This window comes from Colius striatus, chromosome 3, assembly GCF_028858725.1.
Source record: "Colius striatus isolate bColStr4 chromosome 3, bColStr4.1.hap1, whole genome shotgun sequence".
Classification (NCBI taxonomy): domain Eukaryota; kingdom Metazoa; phylum Chordata; class Aves; order Coliiformes; family Coliidae; genus Colius; species Colius striatus.
The window spans coordinates 1,351,279-1,376,770 of NC_084761.1; the positions used below are offsets into that span (position 1 = coordinate 1,351,279).

General features: G+C 50.4%; 2 protein-coding genes across 5 annotated transcripts in view; one reads left to right on the forward strand and one right to left on the reverse strand.

Moving 5' to 3' along the window:
* Window positions 1–13,806, forward strand: LOC104558560 (major facilitator superfamily domain-containing protein 1-like). 2 transcript variants are annotated; one of them, XM_061993953.1, is made up of 13 exons: window positions 1–60; window positions 290–390; window positions 2,978–3,084; window positions 3,187–3,242; window positions 3,975–4,118; window positions 4,538–4,696; window positions 5,629–5,744; window positions 6,574–6,674; window positions 9,376–9,487; window positions 10,712–10,849; window positions 11,388–11,527; window positions 11,680–11,791; window positions 12,796–13,806. In XM_061993953.1, exons 1-13 carry the CDS (start codon window positions 42–44, stop codon window positions 12,907–12,909), a joined length of 1,419 nt encoding a protein of 472 aa, XP_061849937.1. In that variant the 5' UTR covers window positions 1–41; the 3' UTR covers window positions 12,910–13,806. The 2 variants fall into 2 exon arrangements, with proteins under 2 accessions (XP_061849937.1, XP_061849938.1); XM_061993954.1 differs by lacking the exons at window positions 1–60; window positions 290–390; window positions 3,187–3,242 and having other exon boundaries at window positions 2,985–3,084.
* Window positions 11,217–25,492, reverse strand: part of JPT2 (Jupiter microtubule associated homolog 2) — a 16,903-nt gene continuing 2,627 nt past the window's right edge. Inside the window, exons 2-7 of one of the 3 annotated variants that reach the window (XR_009818516.1) lie at window positions 22,872–23,020; window positions 22,256–22,398; window positions 20,505–20,550; window positions 19,525–19,769; window positions 15,125–15,362; window positions 11,217–11,249 (exon numbers count right to left, since the gene is read on the reverse strand). Coding sequence is in view for 1 of the 3 variants with exons in the window: in XM_061993955.1 (XP_061849939.1) it covers window positions 19,585–19,769; window positions 20,505–20,550; window positions 22,256–22,398; window positions 22,872–23,020 (523 nt within the window). In the remaining 2 variants the exon portion in view is untranslated. Of the gene's footprint in view, window positions 11,250–13,388; window positions 15,363–19,444; window positions 19,770–20,504; window positions 20,551–22,255; window positions 22,399–22,871; window positions 23,021–25,492 lie in introns of those variants that run through there. The other 2 variants (XR_009818515.1, XM_061993955.1) reach the window with 2 other exon arrangements.

Consider the following 25,492-nt stretch of genomic DNA (forward strand, 5'->3'; position numbering starts at 1 on the left):
CCGGGCGGCGCTGTGCCGAGGCGGGGCGGCCGCGCTGGGCCATGCCGGCGGCGGAGCGGGGTGAGCGGCGGCGGAGGGTCGGGAGCGCGGCGGCGGGTCGGCTCCGTGGCAGAGGGTCGGGAGCGCGGCGGCGGAGGGTCGGGAGCGCGGCGGCGGGTCGGGAGCGCGGCGGCGGGTCGGCTCCGTCCCCCCGGGGGCGGCAGCGCCCGGCCGGCAGCGGGGTGTCGGCGAGGGCTGCCGGGGAGCCGGGCCGTGCGGTGAGTCGAGTCGAGTCGTCTCTGCCCCGCAGCCTCCTACAGGTTCGTGGTGCTGCTCTTCAACTGCCTCCTGACCTTCGGCTCCTACTTCTGCTTCGACATCCCCAGCGTGCTGCAGGAGCAGTTCCAGGGGGTGAGTGCTGGGCGCGGCCGCCAGAAAAAGGGCAGAATCGGGGAAACGGAGCCCGTGGGCACCGGTGCAGGTACAGGGCTGTGTTTTACGGCGTCAGTTTAGGAGTCGTGCTCCGATGTCTTGTGTATGTTATGAGCAGGGGATGTGCAGGAAAGGCTGCAGCCCTGGGGCTGTGCAGCCTGGAGAGGAGAAGCCTGAGCTCAGGGGCACCTCAGCAATGCTGCTCAGTCCCTAAAGGCTGGGTGTCAGCAGGATGGGGGGACACTTTGTTCTGTGGTGCCCAGGGACAGGACAAGGGGTGATGGACATCAGCTGGGACACAAACAGTTCCCCTGGCACAGGAGGAGAAGCTCCTTTGGTGCTGAGGTGAGGGAGCCCTGGCCCAGGCTGCCCAGGGAGGGTGTGGAGGCTCCTGCTCAGGAGGTTTCCAACCCCAGCTGGACACGTTCCTGTGCCCCTGAGCCAGGGGAAGCTGCTGGAGCAGGGGCTGGGGCTGCAGCAGCTCTGCAGGGCACTGCCAGCCCCTTGTCACGTCTCTATTGAAATGACTGTTTGCTACACTCCGGTGAAGTTCAGAATTACCAAGTGTTCACACCACTGTGCAGACAGTAGATAGAATAGACTTGACCAGCAGTACCTGGGCTGCACTGGAAGACGAGCAGTGTTGCAGATGGGAGGCCAGAAAAGACTTTCTGGGTGATGAGATCCAAACCTCCCGCTGCTGCAGGTACCAAAGCACGTGTGTGTTTGCCAGCCAAAACACGGAGCTGTGCAGGGAGGTGGCAGGAGGGCTGTCAGATTCTAGTCGTCATCTCAAGTGACAGGAACTTTGGTTGCTCAGCTTTCAGAGCGACAGCCCCGTTATTGCTGGGGTTCCTCCCAGGATGCTGGAATCCCAAAGCTCTCACCTAAAATACCCGACAAATTCTTACGTGACTCATTCGGCGTTAGCGCGTTTGTGTCCTGCCTCCGGGGAGCTGGTTTTACTCCTCTGTGCCATCTGCTGGCAGAGGCGTGTGTGTGGGCCGGCAGTCACTGGGCTGTTCTTTGTGTGCTTCAGCAAGGGCAGGAATACCTCCAGCTTGGTTTTATTTTGAAATGCAGCTAATCCGTAATACTCAGACCATAAATTCCAGGCTAAACTGGGTGCAGTTTGACATTGGAAGCAGGAGTAAAAAGTGCAGGTCTGTGGGAGAAGAGTCAGTTATTGATGGAGTGCAGGGAAGGCTGTGTCATGGTTAGTTACCTAGGTAACAGGCTATGGTGGTGAAAGCAAGCCACCTTTTTCTGTCTTAAGTACTGTGCAAGCAGTGGTTTTATGTCCTGACACCCTCACCATACCTTTCCTCTGGTGAAATGAGCCTCACACAAGTGGTACAGTGGTAGCCACACATACCCCCTGCACCAGAGCATCTCAGACCAGTGCTTGCAGTGAGAAGGCTTTGTCTAGAGAGCTGTTTCCCCACAGCCAGACATCTCTGTGACAGCAGATGAGGGGGTTATAAATACCATGGCTGTTAGAACATCAGGTGGTTAAAACCACCCTTTCCTTGGGCTCACTCAAGATGTTTAGCTCGTGCCCACTGGTGTGGGACACCTGGCACCCAGTTCCTAATGCAGGTGGATTTTGAGTAGCTGGAAGATTGAGGGTTTGCTCCTGGTGTTGCTTTTTAGTAGGAAAACTGACATTATTGAATCATGCTGGGAACAGCAGTTTCCTGCTGTTCAGCAAATGCATCAAAGCTGTGAGTTTACACAGACTACTGCTAAGTTTCATATTTAGATGCTGCTTAAGACACTATAGTATGTCAGATCAAGCTAAACTGCAGCCAAGAAACTAAAGGACCAGATAAACCTCCTGGTGCAGGCTCCTGGCTTTTCTGTTGGACTGAAACATGTACAGAAGTGCTGAGCCTCTGCTGCTTCTGCCGTGGAAAGGGCAAGGGAAGGGCTGCTGTGCTGATGGCCAGTGATTTCTCATGTGGCAAGGGAGAAGACACAAGTCCTCTAATTCCTGCTCATGGAAGAGGGAATCGTAGATTCACAGAATCATTATGGCTGTTAAAGCCCTTGAAGCTGCTGCAGTCCCAGCCCTGCCCTCACCCTGCCCAGCCCAGCACTGACCCACAGCCCTCAGCACCTCAGCCCCACGCCTTTGGGATCCCTCCAGGGCTGGGCACTCCCCCAGCTCCCTGGGCAGCCTGGCAGCCTCAGCCTCCCCTGGGGCAGCTGCAGCCCATTGCCTCTTGTCCTGACCCCCAGCTCCCTGCAGCCTCCTGAGAGAGTGCTCCTGTCTCCCCTCAGCCTCCTCTTCTCCAGGCTCAACATTCCCAGGTGCCCAGCACAGGGGACAATCCCTGCCCTGCTCCTGCTGCCACCCCAGTGCTGATCCAAACCAGTGTGCCCTTGGCCTTCTTGCCCCCCTGGGCACGCTGCTGGCTCCTGTTCAGCTGCTGTTGATCAACACCCCAAAAAATGAATAGAACTATAAATCTAGTAGGCAAGAACCTAAACTCCATTTCTAAAGGGCTGCAGGGGGTTTCACCTGTGCCTGCTGCCTAAGGCAGGTGCTTGACTTGTTACACAGAACCTGTCCTGCCCCAATGGGACCCATCAGAACAGCACAGACTGTGTGGAGGGCCTGGGGATGACGCCTGCCCAGTACAACCTGCTGTATGCCATCTACGCTTGGACGTAAGTCACGTCTCTGTTCCTGCCGTGGGGAGGGAGGGAGGATGGTTCACTAGTTGCTTCCCAGCAGCAGGACACAAACGTTGCTGTGTTTGTTTCTCCTAGAAATGCAGCAGTGGTTATTCTGGCTGGATTCCTGATTGATAAGCTAGGAAATCGCTGTGAGTGCTGGGGATTGGCTCCTTTACTCTTGCTCTGAAGGACTTCAGACTGTTCTGTCAGTGCAAAGAGATGATCAAAGGTTCCACTTGGGTGGGATTACAGAGGGTGGGAGGGAAGGGACAGCTCTCCACGTGATAACTGAGCAGCTCCCTGAGGGCAACTGAGACATCTTCATCCTTTGACCACGGGCTTATCTGAAATGACACAGAGGAGCAGGAAACATTCTTTCCTCTCACAGGCCCCTGACTGGGGGTAGTGTTATCTGTTTTCCATGGCACAAACTGATAGTGTTCTGCTCCCTGCTCTGACATTTGTTCTGGCATTTGCCATAACCTAAGACCCAGCAGTCCCAGTCCAGCTCAGCCTCTGGGTCACAAACACCTTGCAGAGGAGACAGAGGCACAGAGGAGATTTCTTGCTCTAGGCTGTAATCTGTAGAGCAGCTCAGGACAGGAACAGAGACTCTGTAGAGTTCAGAGTCCTCTATCTGACTTACTCTGCCTCTCTAACCTTCCACCATGATGATATCATCATTACATTGAGGATTCCCAGGTCATTTTATAAAGACACCAGTCTTTACAGAACTGAAACAGAGGGTAAACTGATAGAAGCCCACAGGTTTGCTGGCACGTTTGGAGGCTGCTCCTGTGCTTTTAGCCAAAGGATGCTTTTGTCTTGATCTCAGCATGTCTGTTGAGGTTTATGTATTTCTTTTTTCTCCTTCTCCCTAGTTGGTGTCCTTGTTTTCTCGCTTCTGACTGTGCTGGGATCATCAATCTTTGCTCTAGGCTCCCATTTCAAGGGCTCTCCGTACCTCCTCCCAATGATGCTGACAGGAAGGCTGCTCTTCGGCTCTGGGAATGGCTCACTTACAAGTAAGGAATTCACAGGCTTCATTATGCCTCACCAGATGGTCACAATACATTTTGGTCTTGCCTCCTAGACCTTTGTCCTACCAGCCAGCTTCACCTGCTCTGCACCAGGACCCTAAGGTTGCCAGCAGAACGCTGCTCTTGGTTGCATGGATATAATGTGTGCCAATGTGTACACGTCCTCCCTTCTAACCAGTTTGTCCTCCTCCCAGGGGTGGGTCCTGCCATGCAATTACCATGTCTTTGGGCTTCTTTTTGCTTGCCTGCTTTGAGGGATGAGTTCACCTCCCGTATCCCAGTGGGATTTAGTAGGCTTTAAGATGGGCTGCCAAGCCAACCCGTACAGCCTCCGTCTCAGAGGCTGTTTGTTGCTGCTCTGCAACACTCCAGATCTTCAAGACAGGTTGTTTGTCTTCTCCCAGTTGTGCAGAATCGTATCACAGCCTTCTGGTTCAAGGGGAAGGAACTGGCCCTGGCATTTGGACTGACCCTGTCTTTCTCACGTCTCGGGAGCGTCCTCAACTTCTTCTTCACTCAGCAGTTTGAGGCAAAGCTGGGAATGCAGTGGACGCTCTGGGGAGGTGAGTTTCTTTGGTGCTTTGGCCTTTGTCTCTAGACCTGAGGCTATCCTGTTTCTCTGTATGCAGTGTTTTCTTCACTGGTGCCTGACCACCCTCTCTAAAGCTGCACTGTCAGCCTGATGGTTTTGTGTGTGGTTTTCCTGTGCTGTTTTACCAGCCCCAGTGCCAGGCAGTCTGTACTTGTGCAGGTTCACTCCCATGGACTGGAAACTTGAGTGAAACAACAGAGGAGTCTGATGTGTCTGTTGTTCTGTCACCTGGCTGGCAGGACATGCTGGTTCTGCAGGAGCATCTGTACTGGTCTCAGCATAAGATGCCTCGTGCCTGGACTGATCCAGGCTGTAACAACTGTAAATCACTGTGGGAAGCAGAACCTGAATTACATGTTTCTTGGTGTGAGTGTGTCCTGGGGCGTGTTATCTTGAGGAGTTTTTGCCTTCTCTTTGGTGCAGTGAGGTGAGATGTGTCTCCAGGGGATGGATGAGCTGTTTCACAGTGGCACTGGGCACGCTGGGAGTGGGGATATTAGGGAGCCCTGTCTCAGGACACTCTTTGTGTCCCAAGACTCGGTGGTTATAGGACAGTGTTATCTCCCAGCCAACAGCACGGGCCATCACTATGGAAAAGAGGCTGCATCTGTGAGAGGAATCTCTTGCAGAGACTGAAAGAGGTTCCTCTCCAAGTCCAGCTGTCAGAGAAGAACCTGTGACAGGCAGGGTGTGTGGCAGCCCATCTGACACTCCCAGTTGTGTGCTCAGGCAGCATTTGCAAGCACAGCACAGTGACTTCAGTAGCCCGTGATGGGATACATCCACCAGACAAAGTGTGTGTGCATGGTGGGGATTGTTTTGGCTCCTTGGAAAACAAAACAAACGCAGATCTATTTTTCTTCTGGGAGAAGGATGTCTGAACAGCACTTGTGTGTTTTGCAGGTACTCTGCTCTGCCTGCTTGGCTTTGTTTCAGCCCTCACTGTCAGTGTGCTGGATAAAGTGGGCATGAAGCAACTGGGCTTGGATGGGGTTATCCAGCAAGAATCCAAAAAAGTGGTAAGTGGTGCAGAGATAGCTTTTCTGTCTCGGTCTTTGCAAGCCCAGGGTGGATGGGGAGAGTTCCTGCAGTGGTCCTGGCCAGGGGAGAGCATTGACACCACCTGGTTAGATGTTGCAGAGCTGTTCTTCAGAGGCCCCTGAGGATATTCCATCTGCAAGGCACCAAACACTTGTACATTTTCTGTCCAGAGCCTATGTAGCCTTCCAGAGAGCAGAGTTTGCACTCTGAATGGCATTACTCTTCTGAGACAGTCACCTCTTGACTATAGGTGGCTCAGATGAGGATGCTGTGCATTAAACTAGGTAGTAACTGCTTTCTGGCTCACAGGATCAGTTACAGAAAACAGCTCATCTGGTCAGTACTGAACTGCCTTTTCCCAGCCCTTACCTTCCATTCCTCTTTGCATCCTTCTGTCCAGGAGTGAGTGTTGCAGGCAGAAGGTTGCAATCTTTATGGCACTTAAATGCTGCCTTTTCCTGACAGCATTTGTACTGGCTTTTGTACCTCCCTGCAGTGACTCCTGTCTATACTGTGTCTCTCCACTGTGTGAGGTTTGCAGCAGGCTCCTAACAGAGCACAGAGCTGCTTAGAGCACTCTCCTGCAGCCCTTCTTAAAACGAGAAAGCTCTTTTGTTTCTTTACCAAATGGTGCTGAAGAAGGAATGCTTTGGAGTGAGAACACGCCTCATTTCACTTGGAGCTACATGAGCTGCCTTTCAGTACCCTTTTACCTGCTGTCAGATCTCCAGTGGCTTGCAGAAGGTGGCATTACTGTGGGGCTGAAGGCCATTCCCTGGTGAGTGAGGGCACGGCTTGTCTTTGCAGCGCATTCAGGACATCCGGCGGCTTCCCCTTCGCTACTGGCTCCTGGTCCTCACCATCATGTTCTTCTACAATGGAGTCTTCCCCTTTGTGGCAGATGCCAGGTATTGCTCTATGGCTTTAGTCCCACTGGCCTGTCAGAGCCTTGCAGGCCCTTGATGTATAGCTGGGTGGGAAATGCAGGGCTGATATGCTTGTTCCTCCCACTCATGACACACAGTGAAACGTGTCTTTAGCACCGTGTTGAAGGTGCAAGAGTTGTTTGACCTTTCTTTCCCTTCAGAGGTGAGGGAGGCTTCTGAAGGGATAACTTGAAGGGAAGGGATGAATCCAATAGTGAAAGCTTGGAAGCTGCTGAAGAAGGATCAGAAGGATTTGGGAGAGATACTTTGTTCAAAAAGTAGCCTGTAGACATTTCACCTTTGATAGCCCAAGGAAGTGTCTCTTTGGAGCTGGCTGGGCAGGGTGGTAGTGTCACGGGCCTGGGGCACTTCTGTCCTTGCTCCTGCCCTTGCCCACTGCATTTGGAACAAAGGCTGGGTTGGGAAGTGAGGAAGCCTTTGCCTCCCAGTGCAAGGCTTGCAGAGTTCCCTGTTTATGCCACCATTTGCTTAAAACAAAGGAGCAGCCTGCTTGGGTAAACTAGGACTCTTGCTTCTGTCATAGAGTTGTAAAATCATAGAATGGGGAGGGGTTGGAAGGGCCCTGCAGAGCCCTGGAGAAAAGGAGGCTCAGGGGAGACCATCTGTCTCCCTACAACTACCTGAAAGGCAGCTGCAGCCAGCTGGGGTTGGTCTGTTCTCTAATAACAAGCAACAGAACAAGAGGAAACAGCCTCAAGTTGCAGCAGGGGAGGTTCAGGCTGGGTCTGAAGAGGAGTTTCTTTGGTGCCAGGGCCGTTGGGCATTGGTACAGCTGCCCAGGGAGGGGATGGAGTCACCGTCCCTGGAGGGGTTTCAGAGCTGGGTGGGTGCTGCACTGAGGGCAATGGGCTGGTGGGTGATGGGGCTGGGACAGAGGCTGCACCCCATGAGCTGAAAGGGCTCTGCCAGCTGAAATGATTCTAAATGATTCATCCAGCCCCTGCTCCAGCAGCTTCCCCTGGCTCAGGGGCACAGGAACGTGTCCAGCTGGGGTTGGAAACCTCCTGAGCAGGAGCCTCCACACCCTCCCTGGGCAGCCTGGGCCAGGGCTCCCTCCCCTCAGCACCAAACCAGTTTATCCTCCTGTGCCAGGGGAACTGTTTGTGTCCCAGCTGATGTCCATCACCCCTTGTCCTGTCCCTGGGCACCACAGAACAAAGTGTCCCCCCATGCTGCTGACAGCCACCCTTTAGGTACTTGTGAGTGTTGCTGAGGTGCCCCCTCAGCCTTCTCCAGACTGACCAGCCCCAGGGCTGCAGCCTTTCCCGTGGCTCTGCCACAGACAGGACATTTTGCTGCTTTTTTCCCTGTTTGTGGGCAATGCAGGTTGTGTCTCACCATTTAGGAGTGTGAACTGCCAAGGCCTGCAGTAAAGAAAGCAAATTGTTCAGGTAGTGTGTCATTAGTGATGTTCAGTGAGCCACTGTGAAGTCAGGAGCAAAGGTCAACAGCATTGTCATACCAAATGTACAAGTGACCTCTTATTAGGCAAATAAAGACATTCAAGCTGAGTTGGGCTTTCTATCAGTTGCCCTCTCATTCTAACTGAAACACTATTGATCACACAGCATCCCCATTTCTGCAGTCCTGTCTCTCAGCAGTTTTTCTCTTTGCTCCCTGCAGAGCCAAAGTCCAGGCACTGAGTCATGTTTCACCCATCGATTCTGGCAAAAACCACCACACTGCTTCCCAGCAGGACAAATGATGGTCCTGAGGCCACTGGCTTTTGGCAGTTCTGTGCAGTGAGTCTCCAGGGAACAGTGTCTTGTTGCCTGCTTTGCTGACAGCACAGGCTGTGAAGGCTTATTGTTACCAGTGGTCAGTAGGCATGCAAGTAGCCAAACGAGGCTTAAGTAGCTACATGATCTCTAAATAAGCCACTTGTAACTGAATGCTGGAAAGAATCTGAGCAAGAAAGGTGAGAGGCAGATCTGCATATCCAAACAGAACTTGGTTTCTGTGTTTTCTGTAAGGGACAAGGGGACAAGCTGCAACAGGAGAGGTTCCAAAGCAACACCAGGACAAAGTTGTTCCCTGTTGAGGTGAGGGAGCACTGGCAGGGGCTGCCCAGATGGGCTGTGGAGTCTCCTTCTCTGGAGACATTCCAACCCAGCTGGGTGAGTCCCTGTGTGCCCTGCTCTAGGTGCTGCTGCTCTGGCAGGGGGGTTGCACTGCGTGAGCTCTGCAGCTCCCTCCCAGCCCTTGGGATTCTGTGAATGCCTGGTACTTCTGAAGGTGTTCCATTTCAATGGTGACCTATGTTAAAACACACTTCTGCCCCTCAGCATCCTCACCCTTGGAGTGATGACACTGCCTCTTGAGAGGGAACCGAAAAGATCCACCTGTGTGTTTTGGACAGGTGACAGCAGAGTGCTGCTGGTGAGCTGTGCTGATGCAGTTGAACACACACCCAGCTTCAGCTTGCACTTTTACTCTGCACTTGCAGAAGCCTCTTGGAAGTGGCCATTTAAGTTACCAGCTTTAAAAGAAAAACCAACAAAGGCTTGGCACTGCAAACCAGATGGAATCCAACTCGTTTCCAAGTCCTGTCATTACAGCCCTTCCTGCCTGGATGTTTGTGCTCAGACTTACTTTCTGTCAAAATAAGCAGATCAAGGATCCTAATTATGTAATTTTTCTCCCTCTTTCATTTTATTTTTAGCAAGTTTATCCAGGATAAATATTCTGGTTACAGCCAGCAGGCAGCTGCTTATATTGCTGGGGCAGTGTATGACAGCTCCCTTGTCCTCTCTGCAGCAGCTGGCATCTTAATTGTGAGTACCCAAACCCAGAAGTGATTGCTGATTCATTTTCCCTCATTTTCTGAAATATCTGTGCTACAACCCCCTCAACCAGAATCTAGCCTGTTGTTGCTGCACAAGCAGTCCTTTAATTGCTTGCAGACTGCAAGATGCACTTTAGGCTGAATTAAATGACAAGAAAGAACATTACCCTGCTTTTCCTCTGACCTGTAATTGTGCTGTGGTAGCATCAGAGCATGGCAGATGCTGTTTGTTTTGAGAAGGCTGAGACTGGGACAGAAAGGCTCAGGATAAGCTTTGTGAGGAGATGGGAAAGGACAACCTGCATGACATGCATAGGATCCGCAGGCAGGGCTCTGACACTGCATATTCACCACCCAGAGCAACAGGATCACAAGGGCATCCTGAACTGTATCAGCACTGGGGTGGCAGCAGGATCAGGGCAGGGATTGTCCCCCTGTGCTGGGCCCCGGGGAGGCTGCAGCTCCAGAGCTGTGCTCAGTGCTGGGCCCCTCAGTCACTGCCACAGGGACACTGAGGGGCTGCAGCTGGGGAAGGGGCTGGAGCACAAGGGTGGTGGGGAGGGGCTGAGGGAATGGGGGTGCTGAGCCTGGAGAAGAGGAGGCTGAGGGCAGCCAGCAGCACTCTCTGACACTCCCTGACAGGAGGCTGCAGGGAGCTGGGGGTCGGGCTCTGCTCCCCAGGCAGCAATGACAGTACAAGAGGCAATGGGCTGCAGCTGCCCCAGGGGGGGCTGAGGCTGGAGCTGAGGCAGAACTGTTTCCCTGAGAGGGGTGTGAGCCCCTGTGCCAGGCTGCCCAGGGAGCTGGGGCAGTGCCCAGCCCTGGAGGGATCCCAAAGGCGTGGAGCTGAGGTGCTGAGGGCTGTGGGTCAGTGCTGGGCTGGGCAGGGTGAGGGCAGGGTTTGAGCTTGATCTTAAAGGTCTTTTCCAACCAACACAACTCTGATTCTGATTCCACATCAGCCCCTGTTTTGTCAAACTCTTCCTTGTTTTCCCAGCTGTCAGGGCACGTGGTGTGGTTTTGCTCCCCCTTTATTCCAGCCTGCCATTTCCCAGGAGCCCTGCACGCTGCTCTGACACACGTCTCAGCCTGGGCTCAGGAGCCAGCAGCAGTGTCAGCATGCAGGCAATGCCCCGCTGCTGCGTGGCTGCTCCTGTGGCTGGGGCTGAGGGAGGGAAGGATCCCTCCTGAGGCCTGTCTGTGTCGTGCCCAGGACTCCGTGGGGCTGCGAGGTGTGTTTGCGGTGGGCTGCGCTCTGCTGACCCTGCCTGTCTTCGCTCTCTTGGCCTTCACGTCTGTTCCTCCCTTGGTCGGCACCGTCTGGCTGGGCGTCACCTACTCCTTTGCGGCCGTAAGTCCCCAGCCCCGCGCTGGATGCTCTGTGGCCGTGCTCCCTCTGCGTGCTGATGGCAGATAGCACCGTGCTGCTGTCCTGACGAGCAGGTTTGGCCGCTGCACTTGGAACTCGGTGGCTCCCCAGTGCTGAGACTTTGGTTAGTGATGAATAACCCACGTGGAGTAAAAGGCCAGGCAGGGTAAGGGGCTGCTGACAGAGCATGAGGCATTAGTCTGTCTCTGCTTTTGATCTTGAACATAACACTTGAATCTCCTTTAAGTCTTCTGAGGGAAATGATCAGCTCCAACTCCCCTCCAGGAACCTGGAGTCAGCTTACTCGTTTCAGCAACGTGCTGTCTGTGCTGTCTCAAGCTGCTTGGACAGGATAGGGATCAGCCTAGAACCAGGAGAGGGGCTGGGAGGGATAAACACCAAAGAGAGGAAGTATAAATGGGGAGGATTTACTGGGAATAACTCCAGTTTGAGCCAGAGACCATCTAACACCTTTAAAACAAGGCTTGGAATTAACTTCTCTTCTCATTACTCCTACCAGGCGAGTATGTGGCCATCTATACCTCTGGTGGTCCCCCAAGCAACGTTAGGGACAGCCATGGGGCTTGCAACCTCTGCACAGATGATTGGAGTCGGCCTCTCGAATCTGATTGTTGGGCACATTCTGGGAACAAAGGCTGGGTGAGGATGCTGTGTCTTTTTTCAAGCAGGGGCATCAGCAGTGCTTTAGCAGAGATACCTCAACAGGAAGTGGTGTCTTTGCAACCTGATGCTGCAAGGAACTATAGCAGTGCCTTAAACATAGTTAAGTGACTAGTTCTGTCCTTTTCTAGTGAGTTAAAGATCCCCCTGTGGCGCTGGCAACAGATGATGATCTTTATGCTGGCAAACACTGCTGCCTGCATTGTGGCCTCCCTGAGCCTCAATGTTGTGGACACGAAGCAGGTGAGTGTGATAAAAGGTGTGAAGGATGGCCTTGCATCACTGAGCTGCTTGTACTGATGAAATAGAATCAGAGAATGCTGGGGGTGGAAGGGCCCTGCAGAGCTGCTCCAGCCCCAGCCCCTGCTCCAGCAGCTTCCCCTGGCTCAGGGGCACAGGAACGTGTCCAGCTGGGGTTGGAAACCTCCTTAGAAGGAGCCTCCACACCCTCCCTGGGCAGCCTGGGCCAGGGCTCCCTCCCCTCAGCACCAAAGGACTTTCTCTCCTGTGCCAGGGGAACTGTTTGTGTCCCAGCTGATGTCCATCACCCCTTGTCCTGGCACTGGAGACTACAGAAAAAAAGCATTGCTCCATCCTCCTGACACTCTTTAAGTACTTACAACTGTTAATGAGAGAGCCCTTAGTCTTCTCCAGGCTGAACAGCTCCAGGTCCTGCAGCCTTTGTCTCCCTTGAGCTGGGGAGCCCAGAACTGGCCCCACCAGGACAGAGGACGGAGGGTGGAGAACCTCCCTCCCCCTGCTGCCCACACTCTTAATGCATCACAGAATGCACTCTACTGACTCATTAAACATGAGGTTTGCTCTCAACCAGCTCTACCAGGTCTCTCTCCTGGAGCTGCTCTCCAGCAGGTCACCCCCAGCCTGTCCTGGTGCAGGGAGTCGTTCCTCCCCAGCTGCAGGACTCTGCCCTTGGTGAACCTCATGAGGTTCCTCTGCCCAACTCAGCCTGTTGATATCTCCCTGAATGGCAGCACAGCCTCTGGTGAATCAGCCAGTGCTCCCAGCTTGGTGTCACAGCTCTTGCTGTGCACATAAGTCATGCCCCAGACATCACAAAAGGACTGCAGAACAGGATAGGTCTCTGGTGCAGCGCTGCTGCGGGCACAGCACGCTCCCTGCCTGTCACACAACCCACAGAGGTGAGGGGAAGGGCCAGGCTGCAGCCCAGCAGTGTATGTGAACAGGACAGTGTCCTTTATGTCACCAGCTGCCCTTTGAACCCCCAGGGCGGGACGCTGAACCGCAGCCGCAAGGGAGCGCCGGCAGAGCCGGAGCCGGAGCCTGCAGCCACCGCGCGGCTCCTGGACGCCGCGGCCGACACCGAGGGCTCTGCGGGCTGAGCCCACCCAGCAGCCAGCTCAGCAGCCTGGCCCGGGGCTGCTCAACGCTCCTGTGGGCAATCTTCAAGGGATCTGGCGACAGAAAGGGAATCTTCTTCCCTCTGCCTGGCACACCGGGGACAGGTGCCCGCCGGCATCCTCCACACCCACACCTGCATGGTGCACTCCAGTGGCACGGACCCAGCTGGAGCTTCACATAGCTGCTTTTCGACCTTGCATCACAAGTGCCCACCTAAGGTGCTGCCCCACTGTTTGCCCATCCCCAGAGTCATCCATGAGCACTGGTTAACCACCCAACTAGGCCAGCCCACCCCCTCAGTCCTTGCCCTGCAGGAGTGTGCATCCTGACACATGCACACAGCCACGCCAGCCTTACTCTTTAGGCAGGAGACTGAATGAATCAAATGGATTAGCCTTTGCACACAAGCCTACCTTCATTGTTAATTACCTTGCCATAAGCCATGCCCAGCCAATTTGCCTTCAAAAGTGTTAAAAGGTTTTGATGTGAAATTCCATCCTTGAAAGGAGAGGCTCTTACTCGTGAATGCTAAAGGCTTCTTTGCCTGCCAGCTGCCCTCTTCACTATGCAAAATGCCCCCAAACACTCAGGCATTGTTTACAGAAGCACAAAGGATGCTTTGAGAATGAGGTAGACTTTGACACAGTCAACAAAGAATGCTGAAGTTGCATTTAGCAGAGTGAGAGCAGTGTAGGCACAACAGCATCCAGTAAAGTCACATTTTAAGTAGATGTCACAAAGACAAATCCCATCAAAGCCAAGTTTTCTTAAACTGATGCACGGAGGAGAATGTGTTCAGAGAGCAAGGTTTCCTGAGGTGTAAGCTGCACTGTGAATCCATTTGACACCACAGATAATTAAAGGATTTCCCTGATGTAGTCTGGTGCAGCAGAAATTTGGGGGTGGGGTGAGAAGTCACAGAACTGCCACATCACAGATGCCTTTAGTTTGGTGGTGACTTCCTGAGATCACCCAGTCCAACACCCCCTGCTCGAGCAGGGGCAGCTGGAGCAGGTTGCCCAGGACTGCATCTGGTCAGAGCTTGAGCATCTCCAGAGAGGAAGAAGCTCCAGCCTCTCTGGGCAGCCCATCCCAGCATTTGGCCACTCTCACGGGGCAAAAGGGCTTCCTTGGGGTCAGATGGGATTGTGTGTGGTTTAATTTGTGCCCATTGCCCCTTGTGTCTTCACTCCCTCCCAGCAGGTACTTACATGCACTGGTGGGATCTCCCTGAGCCATCTCTCCTCCAGGCTGAGCAGCTCCCTCTCTCTAAGCTTTGCCTCCCGTGAAAGATGCTCCAGTCCATTTGCCACCTTTGTGGCCCATCGCTGTGCTCCCTCCCTAAGTCACTCCTCTCATGCTGGGCAGCCCAACACTGACTCTGTCCTCCATGTGAGGCTCCATCAGCCTCCTGCTAGACTGCTGTTCAGTCCATCCCACCTTCTCCAGTCACTGTGTTGCTCCTCAGTGCTGAAACCCTGCAGGTGCACTTTTGTGTAGGGCAATTTCACCATGTGCTTATGAAAGAACCACTGGCAGCAGTGGTGGAGGTTGTGTACAGGACTCAGCATGTGGTCAAGGGATTTTTTTGGTGTCAGTACTACCAACACCTGGCTTAAAAGCAGCAACCTCAGCCTGGCTGGCAGGGAGTCCCCAGCTTTGCAGTTCATACACACCACACGATGCTGCAGCTAAACTCAGTGGGGCTGGTGCTGTAAGGAGTGTTGGGATACTCATGGAAGAAGCTCAAAACCCAACTGTTCCTGTTTGCCATCCCACATCTACTTCCAAATTAACCTGAGAAGAAACTTCACTCTTCTGCTTTGGAGAAGAGTCATCACATACTTTCATTCAGCTCTGCCCTTGGTTACCAATGTTGGTGCTGCTGTGGCACTGAAACATTCCTGTCACCACCTCTGAGGAGAACTTCTGTTGGCTACAGAGGGGTCTGTAGGTACCCTTGTAACACAAACAGTCCCTGCACATGCTTCTGAACCCCCTTTCACATCATCTGAAGCTGTAGGGAGGGTCTAGTGTGTTGCACAAAGACCATCTTTAGGCTGGGCATCCTACCAGAGCCTCTTGGAAGCCCAGAGTTGTTCTTAGAAGACTGCTCTTGTCTTTCAACTCAAATAACGCTTGAAACTGACGTAACAACAGTAAGGAGGCAGAGCATGAGCCCTCCTGCAACAGTACCTGCTCAGCCCCATGAGGGTGCACCAACAGCTTCCTGTTACTCCTGTTTCACTGCTTTTTTGAGGAGTTCCTCCCCTGGTGACAGGAAAACCACTTTCACTGTGCCTGTCCTCCCTTGACAGCTGCTGCTGAGATGATGGAGCTCACTTCTGACAAACTTTTTACAAAGCAACTGCATGTCTCTCTACTCTCAGCTTGTCATGCAAAGGAAAGGGTGGCATCCACAGGGGTCAGTGTGCTGCAAGAAATGGAAAGAAACAATCAGCTGGTTTTGTTTCCTTTCTGTAGGTTGCACTGATCACCTACAGCAGTGGCTAACACCCCCCACCCTGGCCAACCCTGGAAACAGGAATCTCTTCTCAACAAGGCTCCCTGGCAGAACCTTGCTCCTGCACAAGACACAGTGGATTGCAACTCTTAAAGTGTAAACTGTGAGACTTGAAAGTGGATGTTGCTTCAGGCAGCTCACACCCAGGTGGATTCTTTGCTGAGCCTTCTCACCAAAGCCAGGGCGTTAAATGCTGAGCACATGTTTACACCAGTCTGTGGGAGCTGGCATGGGAGGAAAAGCCACCACTTTATGATGAAACTGGCACAGCATGAAGTCCATGGATACTTCTGGTAGAGCTCTTGGTTTCTGATACACATTGACCCAGAGCTGTTTGTAGGTTTGGTGTAGGCAGCAGATGGAATACACCAGCAGTAGCAGAGGAGAATCAAGAGGCCAGAGGCAGTACCAGCTATTTAAAAGCATGTATATGTAAGAGGGAGGAGGAAAGCAGCAGGGTAAGAGACCAGGATTAGAAGCTGTCTGGAGCTAGAGAGGCTGATGGGTAAAACAAATTAACCTGGTGGTTATAGGCAGCATTGTCACCTGCCCAAGGAGGAGGAGGAGGCCCTCTTCACAGTATAAGGAGCTGCAGTTTGAAGGAGAGGGAAAGCCAGCTTCAGGAGAGGATAACCTCCATCCCCAGACACTAGACAAAACAATAAAAATACCCAGGGCTGTACATTTAGCACAAAATTAAAACCTGCTCCTTTTGCTCATCAAGTGTGTTTTCAGAGAAGGGTGCAAGTGGCAACTGGTCCAGTGGCCTGGGCAGCCTGCTCAGCCTGAGGGCTGCTGGGGGGGTTCTGGCCAGCAACCAGCCACTGCCCAGTCTGCTTCCTGCTCAGTGGTTAACAAGCAGTGACACAGATGGCTCACCATGTGCCAAAGTCTCTCCATAATCCTGCCTCCCACTACCAGCAGACAGCTCATGCTCCCAGTGGTCAGGAGCCTTTTGCTTTTTCTAGTCTAGCCCAGCACTGCATCCTGGTTGTGACCCAACTTTATCCCTCAAGGAAAATAAACAAGGCAAACTCCAGCCTCAGCAAGATCCTAAACCCTTCCCCAAAGGGAAAGGACACAGGATTTCCACAGAGTCTTGAGCTGAAATCCAAGGGCATCAAGACACATCAGTGCTCAAACAAAATGCTGGGTGGCCAGCTGGCTTCCACACTATGGAGATGACAATGAGCACAACGACAATGAGCAATGATGTGACAACGAGCACACTCCACACACTGACAGGCAACAACCAAACTGGTCTCCACAGGCAGCCAAGACACCTGGGCATCCCTGCACCACTGTGATCACATACAGGATGTTTCAGGGAACCTGCTCCAACAGTTACTCATTCAGTGCTTAAATAATTGTCTCCACACAACATTACTTTATGTATTTACATTCTAAGGGAGGGGACGTGGAAGGAGTGCTGAGTGCACATGATACCTATTTGCAGTGGGTGGGAAGCAAAGTGAGCAACAGCAGATGTAGGAGATGTTGGCAGAGGTTTTTAGGTTCTTGCTGCTTAGTACAGAGCACACAGGGCACAGCTGTAAGGATCAGACACGGTCACTCCATGATGTTGTAGCTGAGGGACTTTTGGGCTCTGAGAGCACCAGCTGGGGCTGCAGCCTCTTCCCACAGCTGGTGATTTCAAGCTGTCTCTGATACAGCAAAGCTGTAACCTGGGACCAGCACCAGCAGGCCCAGGGCAGTGATTATCTCCCTGTGCTGGGCCCTGGTGAGGCTGCACAGACCTGCCCAGCCTGCCCTTGCTGCTGTCCCATTGTACTCCCAGGGACAAAGGGTGCTCCAGCAGGCTGCCACATCTCCACAGCACAATCCCCAGGACAGAAAGCCTGAGACTTGTGCAATTCTTCCAATTTCAGGTAATAATAGTTACCAGTGTGTCTATGTTGAACTAGATTACTGATTCATTTATAAAGGCAGACATCCACAGCACAGAATGGAGTAACAAAATAAGAGGTTTATTGACAATTCCAGGGTTTATCATCTGGTTTCCAGTCCCCTTCTGTCCCAGGGAAATGCTCTTAATCTCACTTGATGAGTTGAAAACATTATTTAGATTCCAAAGAAAGAAACACAAGGAAATGAACACAGAGTAACTAATTTAAGGCCTAGTTGGAAGTTGCTGTTTAAAAGACAGGCACTGTGGCCAGTGCTCGGCAGGTACTAGAAGATGCGAAGTCTCAGCTCAGCGTTACAGACCAGTTACAGCAGCCCCTTGGATGCAGAAGGCAGCCTCTGGTTGACTTCCCCACACAGCAGCCTTTGAAAACCCTGTCAAGCACTGGAAGGAGGGACTGAAGCAGAGATGTGTCAGCTTCAGCCAGAGAGCAGCTGCTAGGAAATACACGTTGGGAAGTAACAGAAATCCATGCTGGGTTGCAGTTACAATCACTGTGTGTGTGGCCAAATAACAGGGAGCTCCAACCCTAACTGGAAGGTACAAAGGCACTGAAAGCCCTGCTCTCTATGGCTATTTCTACCCCTAGCACTGCCCCAAGCAGTTCAATTTCACTCTGAAAAGGCAACTGAGTCTTTGTGCAGCCATCTGCCACTTCAGCCACCTACCAAAGCGAGCAGCTGGGTGAGCACCACAACCACAGAGCACTGGAGCACCTGGCTGGAGACAGTCCCTGCTGAGCAGCAGCAGCTCCCAGGGAACCTGGGCTAGGGCAGCATGGATCTGTGTGGATAAGGCCACTTGTTCTTTGGTGTACCTGAACAACTCCTGTATTGATATGTCAAGTGTAAAAAGTTACTACTGAATATATTGAACAGTGAGCACCTCAAGTTAACATTCATATATCAAAGCTCTGGATAGGATCAGAAAGTCCATCCAGAGAGAAAAAAGGATGAGATGTCTGTGCAAAACATGCACATCTTCCAGAGGTGATTTAGGATAGCCAGCACAACCAGAAGGTTTGGGTTGCTAATGTCTTTGTTTCTCCAACTAGGGTAGTTTACAGCATGTCTCAAAACAACTGAGGTTTGGGAAGAATCCATGTAGTTCTCCCAACCTTACCAACAAAAATCCCAGGCAGTTAAAGGCAAATGTAAAGCTGACCAAAGGGAAGAGAAATCACTAACAGAGTCAGCACAGACAAACAAACAAATGTGCTGTGGTGAAGACAGAACTACAGTCCTGGTTTCCACCAGGTGCAAAGTGAAAGAAACGAAGGCATTTCCATATGGGTTAGGGCAAAGCTGGCTGGATGCCTTGCTCTATTCACCATGGCAATTGTACTCTCAAGATGCTTCTGTTCCAAGAGCAGCATAAAGCTGCTGTTTGTACCCACGTTTCAACCAGGAAACGTGCAAGCACTCAACCAGGACACTTTAAAGAAAAGCCTTCCAGAAGCACTGACATGGAACAGTATGTTGGACTGACGTTAGCACTGGTCGAGAGCTTGTTGTAGCAATCAGCAGATTGCTGAAGGCATCAGAAAGGCCCAAGTGCTCTGGGGAGGGGAAACCCACGGTGTTTACAATGCATGATGGTTTAGGAATACAACAGAAACTTCCAGCATGGTTTGTCTTTGTATCAGCAGTCACGTGCTGCAAAGCAAGGAAGGAGAATAAAGAGACCCAAATGCTGAAGACACTCAACCCCACGGTAACACTACTTGTTCCAGTGGAACGTATTTACACTGAAGTGACTGCAAGTTGACTCGAACTGTGAAGCTCAGCCCGTGGCCAGAGAGCAGGGCCCACCTGCTGTGCCTCCAGCTCCCTTCCCATTCAGCATTTCACACACTGGCTGTATGGATAAGCCACAGGAGCGTCTTGAGCCACTTGTTAGCTAAGAGCCTAACAGTCTGATGAACTCACCACAAAGCAGCACTGAGCTTCCACAAAGCTACACTAATGTCCCCCTCTGCCACCCACCCAGGCAGGCCAATTCTCACACCTTCCACAGGGTACCCTCTCCCCACCCCCACCCCACCCTCCCTCCCCAAACCATCAGGCAACCCTTCCTACCCACTTCACAACAACCCTCATCCATCTGCCTAAGAATTTATCCACCAACAACAGTCTATAAACTGACCTGGCAACCACAGACCAGAGTTTCTGTGCAGACTCCGTTAGTGACTGTGATCAGATGACCCTAATAGAAAGCAATACTGGATTTGCCCCCTGGAGGGTTGAGAACTTTGTTGTGTGAGCGTGGCCGTGGCCCTAGTCGGGGCTCGTGATTGTCTATCTTGGGTTCTGGCTCCTTGCATCGCTCCTCTTTGCCCACATCTTTCTTCTCGCCTCCATCTTCCAGCTGTGGTTTGAGATTCTCTGTAGCTGAAGAGAAACAAAAGGGATTAGATCAACTTGCTATTCTGGAGTGCACAAAGTACCTTGTCTTCCATAGGCTGCGTTAGTTCTCATGTGTCCCACCCGTAGCACACCAAGATTTCTCTATGGATCTTCATTTTTCCCCAAGGGGAAAAAGGTGTTGAGGAAGAATTTCCCTTTTCACAACAAGCCTTCTCTTCCTTCAGCAACTTTTGCACAAGGGCATGTTGGCTGAGCAATATACTTTCAGAAGTATTTTGGTAGTTTCAGGCAGTTAAAGAGATGCAGCACACCAATGAATCCTACTGAGCTTGAAAGCAGCACCTCATCCCTCCTTAACTGTCTGAGCAGTAATACATTCTGTTAGTCAGCTATTGGTTATTTACAACTAGGACAGGCCAAGATTACACACTGGAAAGGGATGGCAAGGGAGAAAGGAGCAATCTGACAAGATCTTCTTCTATAAATACAGATTTCACATATCTCTATATACACACACCATGGCATCAAGCAATGTATGTACACACTCACATCAAGCCTTATGCCTGTGGTGTTCTGCTCAACTAGAGGGAGAGAGCTATTTCCCTGAGATAAGGGATTACAGTTCTGATTAAGGGAAGGAAAACCTCCCTATTATCCTAAATACCAGCCTTAGAATTATGCTTTTAAGAAGCAGCAGAAGAAGCTGTTCCTCAGAGCTTATTGTCTCAGAGAACAGGGAAAGGGATTTCTCTTGCTGACCTTCTAGCTTCTTTGGTGTTTCATCTTCTTTCAAGACAATGTGATCCTGTGAAGAAACCAAAAACTATCTTAGTGTATTACTGGTCTCAAACAGCAATTCTGTCACAAAATCCTTCAGAGATTTGCACTGTTTCTGATCAAAGTTTACACGTTTGGCATGGTAAATGCACCAGCTGCAGCCGCTGTGCGCAGCCCCTCGTCCCCTCCACCAGCTCACAATCCCCCAAACACTGGCACAACTCTGTCACTGGGCACGTGGCAGCCACCTCACTGAAACACTGATGAAGATGCTACATTTGCTCATCAGAGGCTTAAATCTTTGGCTACAATAAACCTTTCAGTCCAAAGGTCAGGAACAGCAGCCACTACCACCCAGGAGAAGCTGGTACTCACAACTAGGCACAAGCAGCCCTTCAGTACCCTGTTTATTTCCAGCCTTTGGTGAGTATCCACTGAGACTCCTGCGATCAGGTAATTAACAAAACCTTTTAAAACCCCAACAACCCCAGGTGTTTGTCAGAAACACTGCAACCCTTCAGAAAAGCTGGAGTGCTTCCCCATCCCTGCCATTCAGCTTGCAGTAATTTTTGCAAAGATGTCAGCTGCTTTCCATCTCACTGCTCCCCACAATTCCAACACTTTAATCAAAGACACGGGCGTTTCCAGAGTGGTGTGTTGTCCTCCATCCACTCAGGAATTCACAGGCACTAATATGTTACAGTTTTCAAAGAGCAGCTACAAAGACTCAGAGACCAGCCCAATAAAGAAGCAAAGAGAAACAGAACCTTTCCTCCACCAGCAGCACTACTCCTGACAAAATCTACCTCCTAGTCTTTTTCTCCTCCCACTCCTTATGATCCAAATCCCCCAAAATACACTCCAGAGTCTGCATTAAAAGTTAGGCAAAGGCACGCTACCAGCACCTTCACATTTAAGCTGGGGGGAAAGAGAAAAAGAGATTGGATTAGTCTTTTTTTCCCAAGGTTCCGGGAAAAATGAGGCTGCTACTGCTTTTCAGAAGGACTGTGAGCTGTGTTTTGTTTCCATGCTGCCTGACATGCCACATATATTGCCAACATAGTAACTAGTCAATGACTAGTACCTACTTTGGGTCAGGCAGTGGTTGCTAAATCTGAATACAGGGCATTTAAACCCAGAACTAAAGTAACTGGCAACATATCCTCCTTTTCTCCTAAACCAGACTTGGCCACAGTGAACACTTCAACTTAATCTTCTGCTGATGTGCTTTCACGTTGCATGTGGATACTTAAATGTCAGAGGGGTGAAGGGCACAGCCAGGCCTCATGAAGACTTATGACTGCAGCTACTGGCATTCACTGACTTTCCAGAGCTGGCATCAAGATTCCTTCTGCCAGGCCACGGAGTAAAGAGAAATCTCTTCTCCCTCGCTAGCTTAGACACCCCTTGCTCTGTGCCAAACACTCCAGCTGCACCTCACTTACAAGGAAGACCAAAGGCTTTGGAAGCATTCCTTCTTGGTTGTTTTTAAGCACACATCCACAGTCTAATTAACAGCTTTACTGCAAACTACAGAGCATGCTGAGATCTGATATACCAAAGATAACAAGCTATCAAAAACAAACTTGGGGAATAACTAACTTGAAGTTAGCCTATGCATAATTCAGGTCTGCCAGCCAAAAGAGAAGACAGGCATTGCACTGTGACAAGAATAGGACAACCCACTGAGCTGCTGCCTTCTGGCTTTGACAGCAAAAAGAGGAAACAAATACCTTGGGCTTGTTTGGATGTGCTCTCACAACGCTGGTGGATACAGGAGACCCAAAGATATCACTTGTCTTCCCACCAGGTGGATTCATGCGTGGACGGGGCTGAGCAGAACTAGAATCCTCAAAAATGCCACTTTCTTTTCCCCCTGCAAGGCAGTTGGGAGATTAGTCTTTTCTAGGTGATTTTTACCACACTGTATTAAAAGGAATAAATTTAAAAGTAAGAACTCAAAGACTTCTAAAACCCTGCTGCCCAGAGACTTGCTTTTGCTTGCCTGAAGATACTAGTTGAAATCCTTTGTTACAAGAATTCACTAGAGTATCCCAGATTCCCACTCACTGCAGACAACTGGTGACACAACTCTAGAACAGAAGCGGTTTCCTTTCATCATTTCCTAGACCTCAACTGAGGATGATGTGCTAAAAAGTCTGTGAACATGTAGGTCACTGAAATATTCCTATATTCAGAAGTCTGAATAGATTTATTGTTCAAGCCTGCTCCATTTGTAAAAAGGCAACATAAAACAGACAAGTCCCAGTGTTCCACCTGAAGAACACGAAACCAGTTCTGTGCTGCAGTTCAGAGCCCAGTCGTGCTGAAGGAGGCAGCTGCTCCTACCTGGAGGGTTTGTTCTTTTGGGAATGTTCTGAGGTTCTTCTGATGCTCCAAAGATATTGGATGCCATCCGGTGTGGCTTGCTTGAAGAAGAAACTTCTTCTGTACTCCCAAAGAGATTACTAGAACCTCCTCCTGGGGGCTTCAATACCCTACATCACAGAATGAGAGAAATAAGAGACAAAAGGTTACTTGAAATTCACAGCACTGAACATATTTGATGTCCCCTCCTCCTTCTTCCCTGTAAGTAATGAATAAACAACTCTGATTTTTAACTTACTTCAGATAATTCCTCCACCTCCATCAAGTATATTTACTTTTCAAGAGCTTCTCTAATAAAACAATCTCAAGATCAGCATAAATACTGACACCTCCTAGTCAGTGAGCTTGATCATTGAGTTATTTACTCAGAATGGTGTCCACAGTGCCTACAGAACAAACGGCTATGCCAACCATTGGGTTGCAGAAGCAACAGGAGATGAAGCAAAGATACACAACTCTGGTTAGGATTTGAAAAATAACCATTGCAGAATCAGACTTTCTGCTAAACTGCACAAAGCAACTTTGCATCTGTGACACCATTCCAACCCACTGGCTTTTATAAAAAGCAGACATTTCGTAACTACGAAAAAATTTGCCAGTTTCAACTGTCAGTTATTGTGTGAGCTGCTGTAGGGCTCAGCACGGACAGATGGAATGCCAGGAAGCCCCCTTTAGTGGTCAAGATGCAGAGCCATTAAGACCAAAGGTCTGCACCACAGGTATATCAAATGGAGCCTCAAAAACTGGAGGTTACAACAGAAATGGGCTGACTTCTTGAAAACCTACCAAAAGTCATACTAGTTCCTGAGTATTAAGTCCATAGTTAATGCCTACACCTTGTTCAACAGACTTCAGGTCCTGTCCTGAAAAGGAACTGAACCACTACCTGGGAGTACAATCGGTGGAATTAATTAAAGCATGGGAAAGGGATGAATTCCAGGGTGTCAACCTTTACAGTTAAGCCTACTCAACCAGCCAGCCACAACCTCAGAAGCCAAGCAGAAGCAGTAGCTGAAGTCTGCCTCTTCTAATCTGAATATTTGGTCTGGGACCTAAACTGAGCTTTGCTTTTATACACAGGGAAGAGTGATAAACTGCAAGATCTTGACCTTATTCTATCCAAACAGAATCCAAATGCCAGGGAATGACCACCACAGGTTGCTGAGAGAAGCAAGACATTTTGGGTTTGGTATCTGCTGGGCATAAAAAGAGGATCCCCTCAGAGCCAAGATCTACTCCAACTTAGCTCTAAGATTTAATTTCACAAAAGCATAGACATTCGGCTGCCTCGCCAGAAATTGAGCTTGGTCAGCACTTCAGATCTCAGAAGGCAGCTCTATTCCTGTTGGGAAGGAGCTCCTCTTTTAGTCTGGGAGTAATTGATACAGACAGAACCAGCCTCAGAGAGATTGCCTTCACTGACCAGTTCCAACATTTTAACCCTTAGTACAACTGTGGACTTAATGAAGCTTTTTAGGGTTCATTAGGGAGGAAGCAACTAGAACTTACTAGACAACTGTCTTATGCACTGTACAGGTAAGACTCTATCTGGGCAGAGGGTTTATTTACAAATTAGCATCCAATAGACTACAGACTCAATTATGCTACAGGCTTTCCACACCTCTTACAGGATCCAAAACTGCTAATAAAACAGTCATAGCACAGACAAGTTATGTATGTCAATCATTCCCAGTGGTCCAGAAAGCATGAGGCAGTTCAAGCATTTAAATTTGGGAGATGGAAGGAAAAGAGAAGTATAAGAAACCCCTAAAACTAGACAGGTTTGGGAAGGGGCTCTTGAAAAACAGGAGGTCTGCTGGTACCCCTCATGTAATTTCAGTGATTTCTGACTTTACTCACTCTTTTCAGAGTTTCCTCACACGACAGACTCGCTCTGTGCTGTTTTCTTAACACATGCCTACGAGCGTGGGAGGGAATAACTAAATTTCCTTGGTTTAAGAAAAACAACCAGTTATAAGAACCAAATTACCACTTCTTCCTGTGACTGGATTTAAGATCCACTGTAGCAAGAAACACTACTTTAAGATTCAAGGTCTTGGTTATTTGGTTATAAAACTTAATTGAGCACCAAAAGTTATCCAGCACTGATTAATCTTATCTTGGCCTCCTATTTGCAGCTCAGTACACATGCTAAGAAAACCTGACTGGCAAAAAGAATCCCAGAGGCAGCACTTGGGGTGCTTACAAGGAGCTTTGAAATCAGCAGTGACTCTTTCTGCCATCATCACCCAAAGAATGCTTTGACTCTGCCTATACAAAGCAGATGTGCCTCCTCAGGCTGCTAGAAACCTCCCCAATGTTCCCTAAACTTCCATGTGACTGTGACACCAGGTCAAGAAAACTAATGCAAAGTCAGGTAACTAATCTATTCACAGGAACTGCCAAAAGCAAAGCAACAAATTCTTCCAGCTTATGACAGCAGAGCACAGGGTTTTATGCTCCTTCACTTCAGCCAAGACCTAGGGAGAATACAAGCTATTTTCTTGCTGTGTTGTCTCTAGAATGTTGCTGACCTCCTTGTACACCGTGTCACTGATGTGTAGGTCTTCCAAATGATAAAG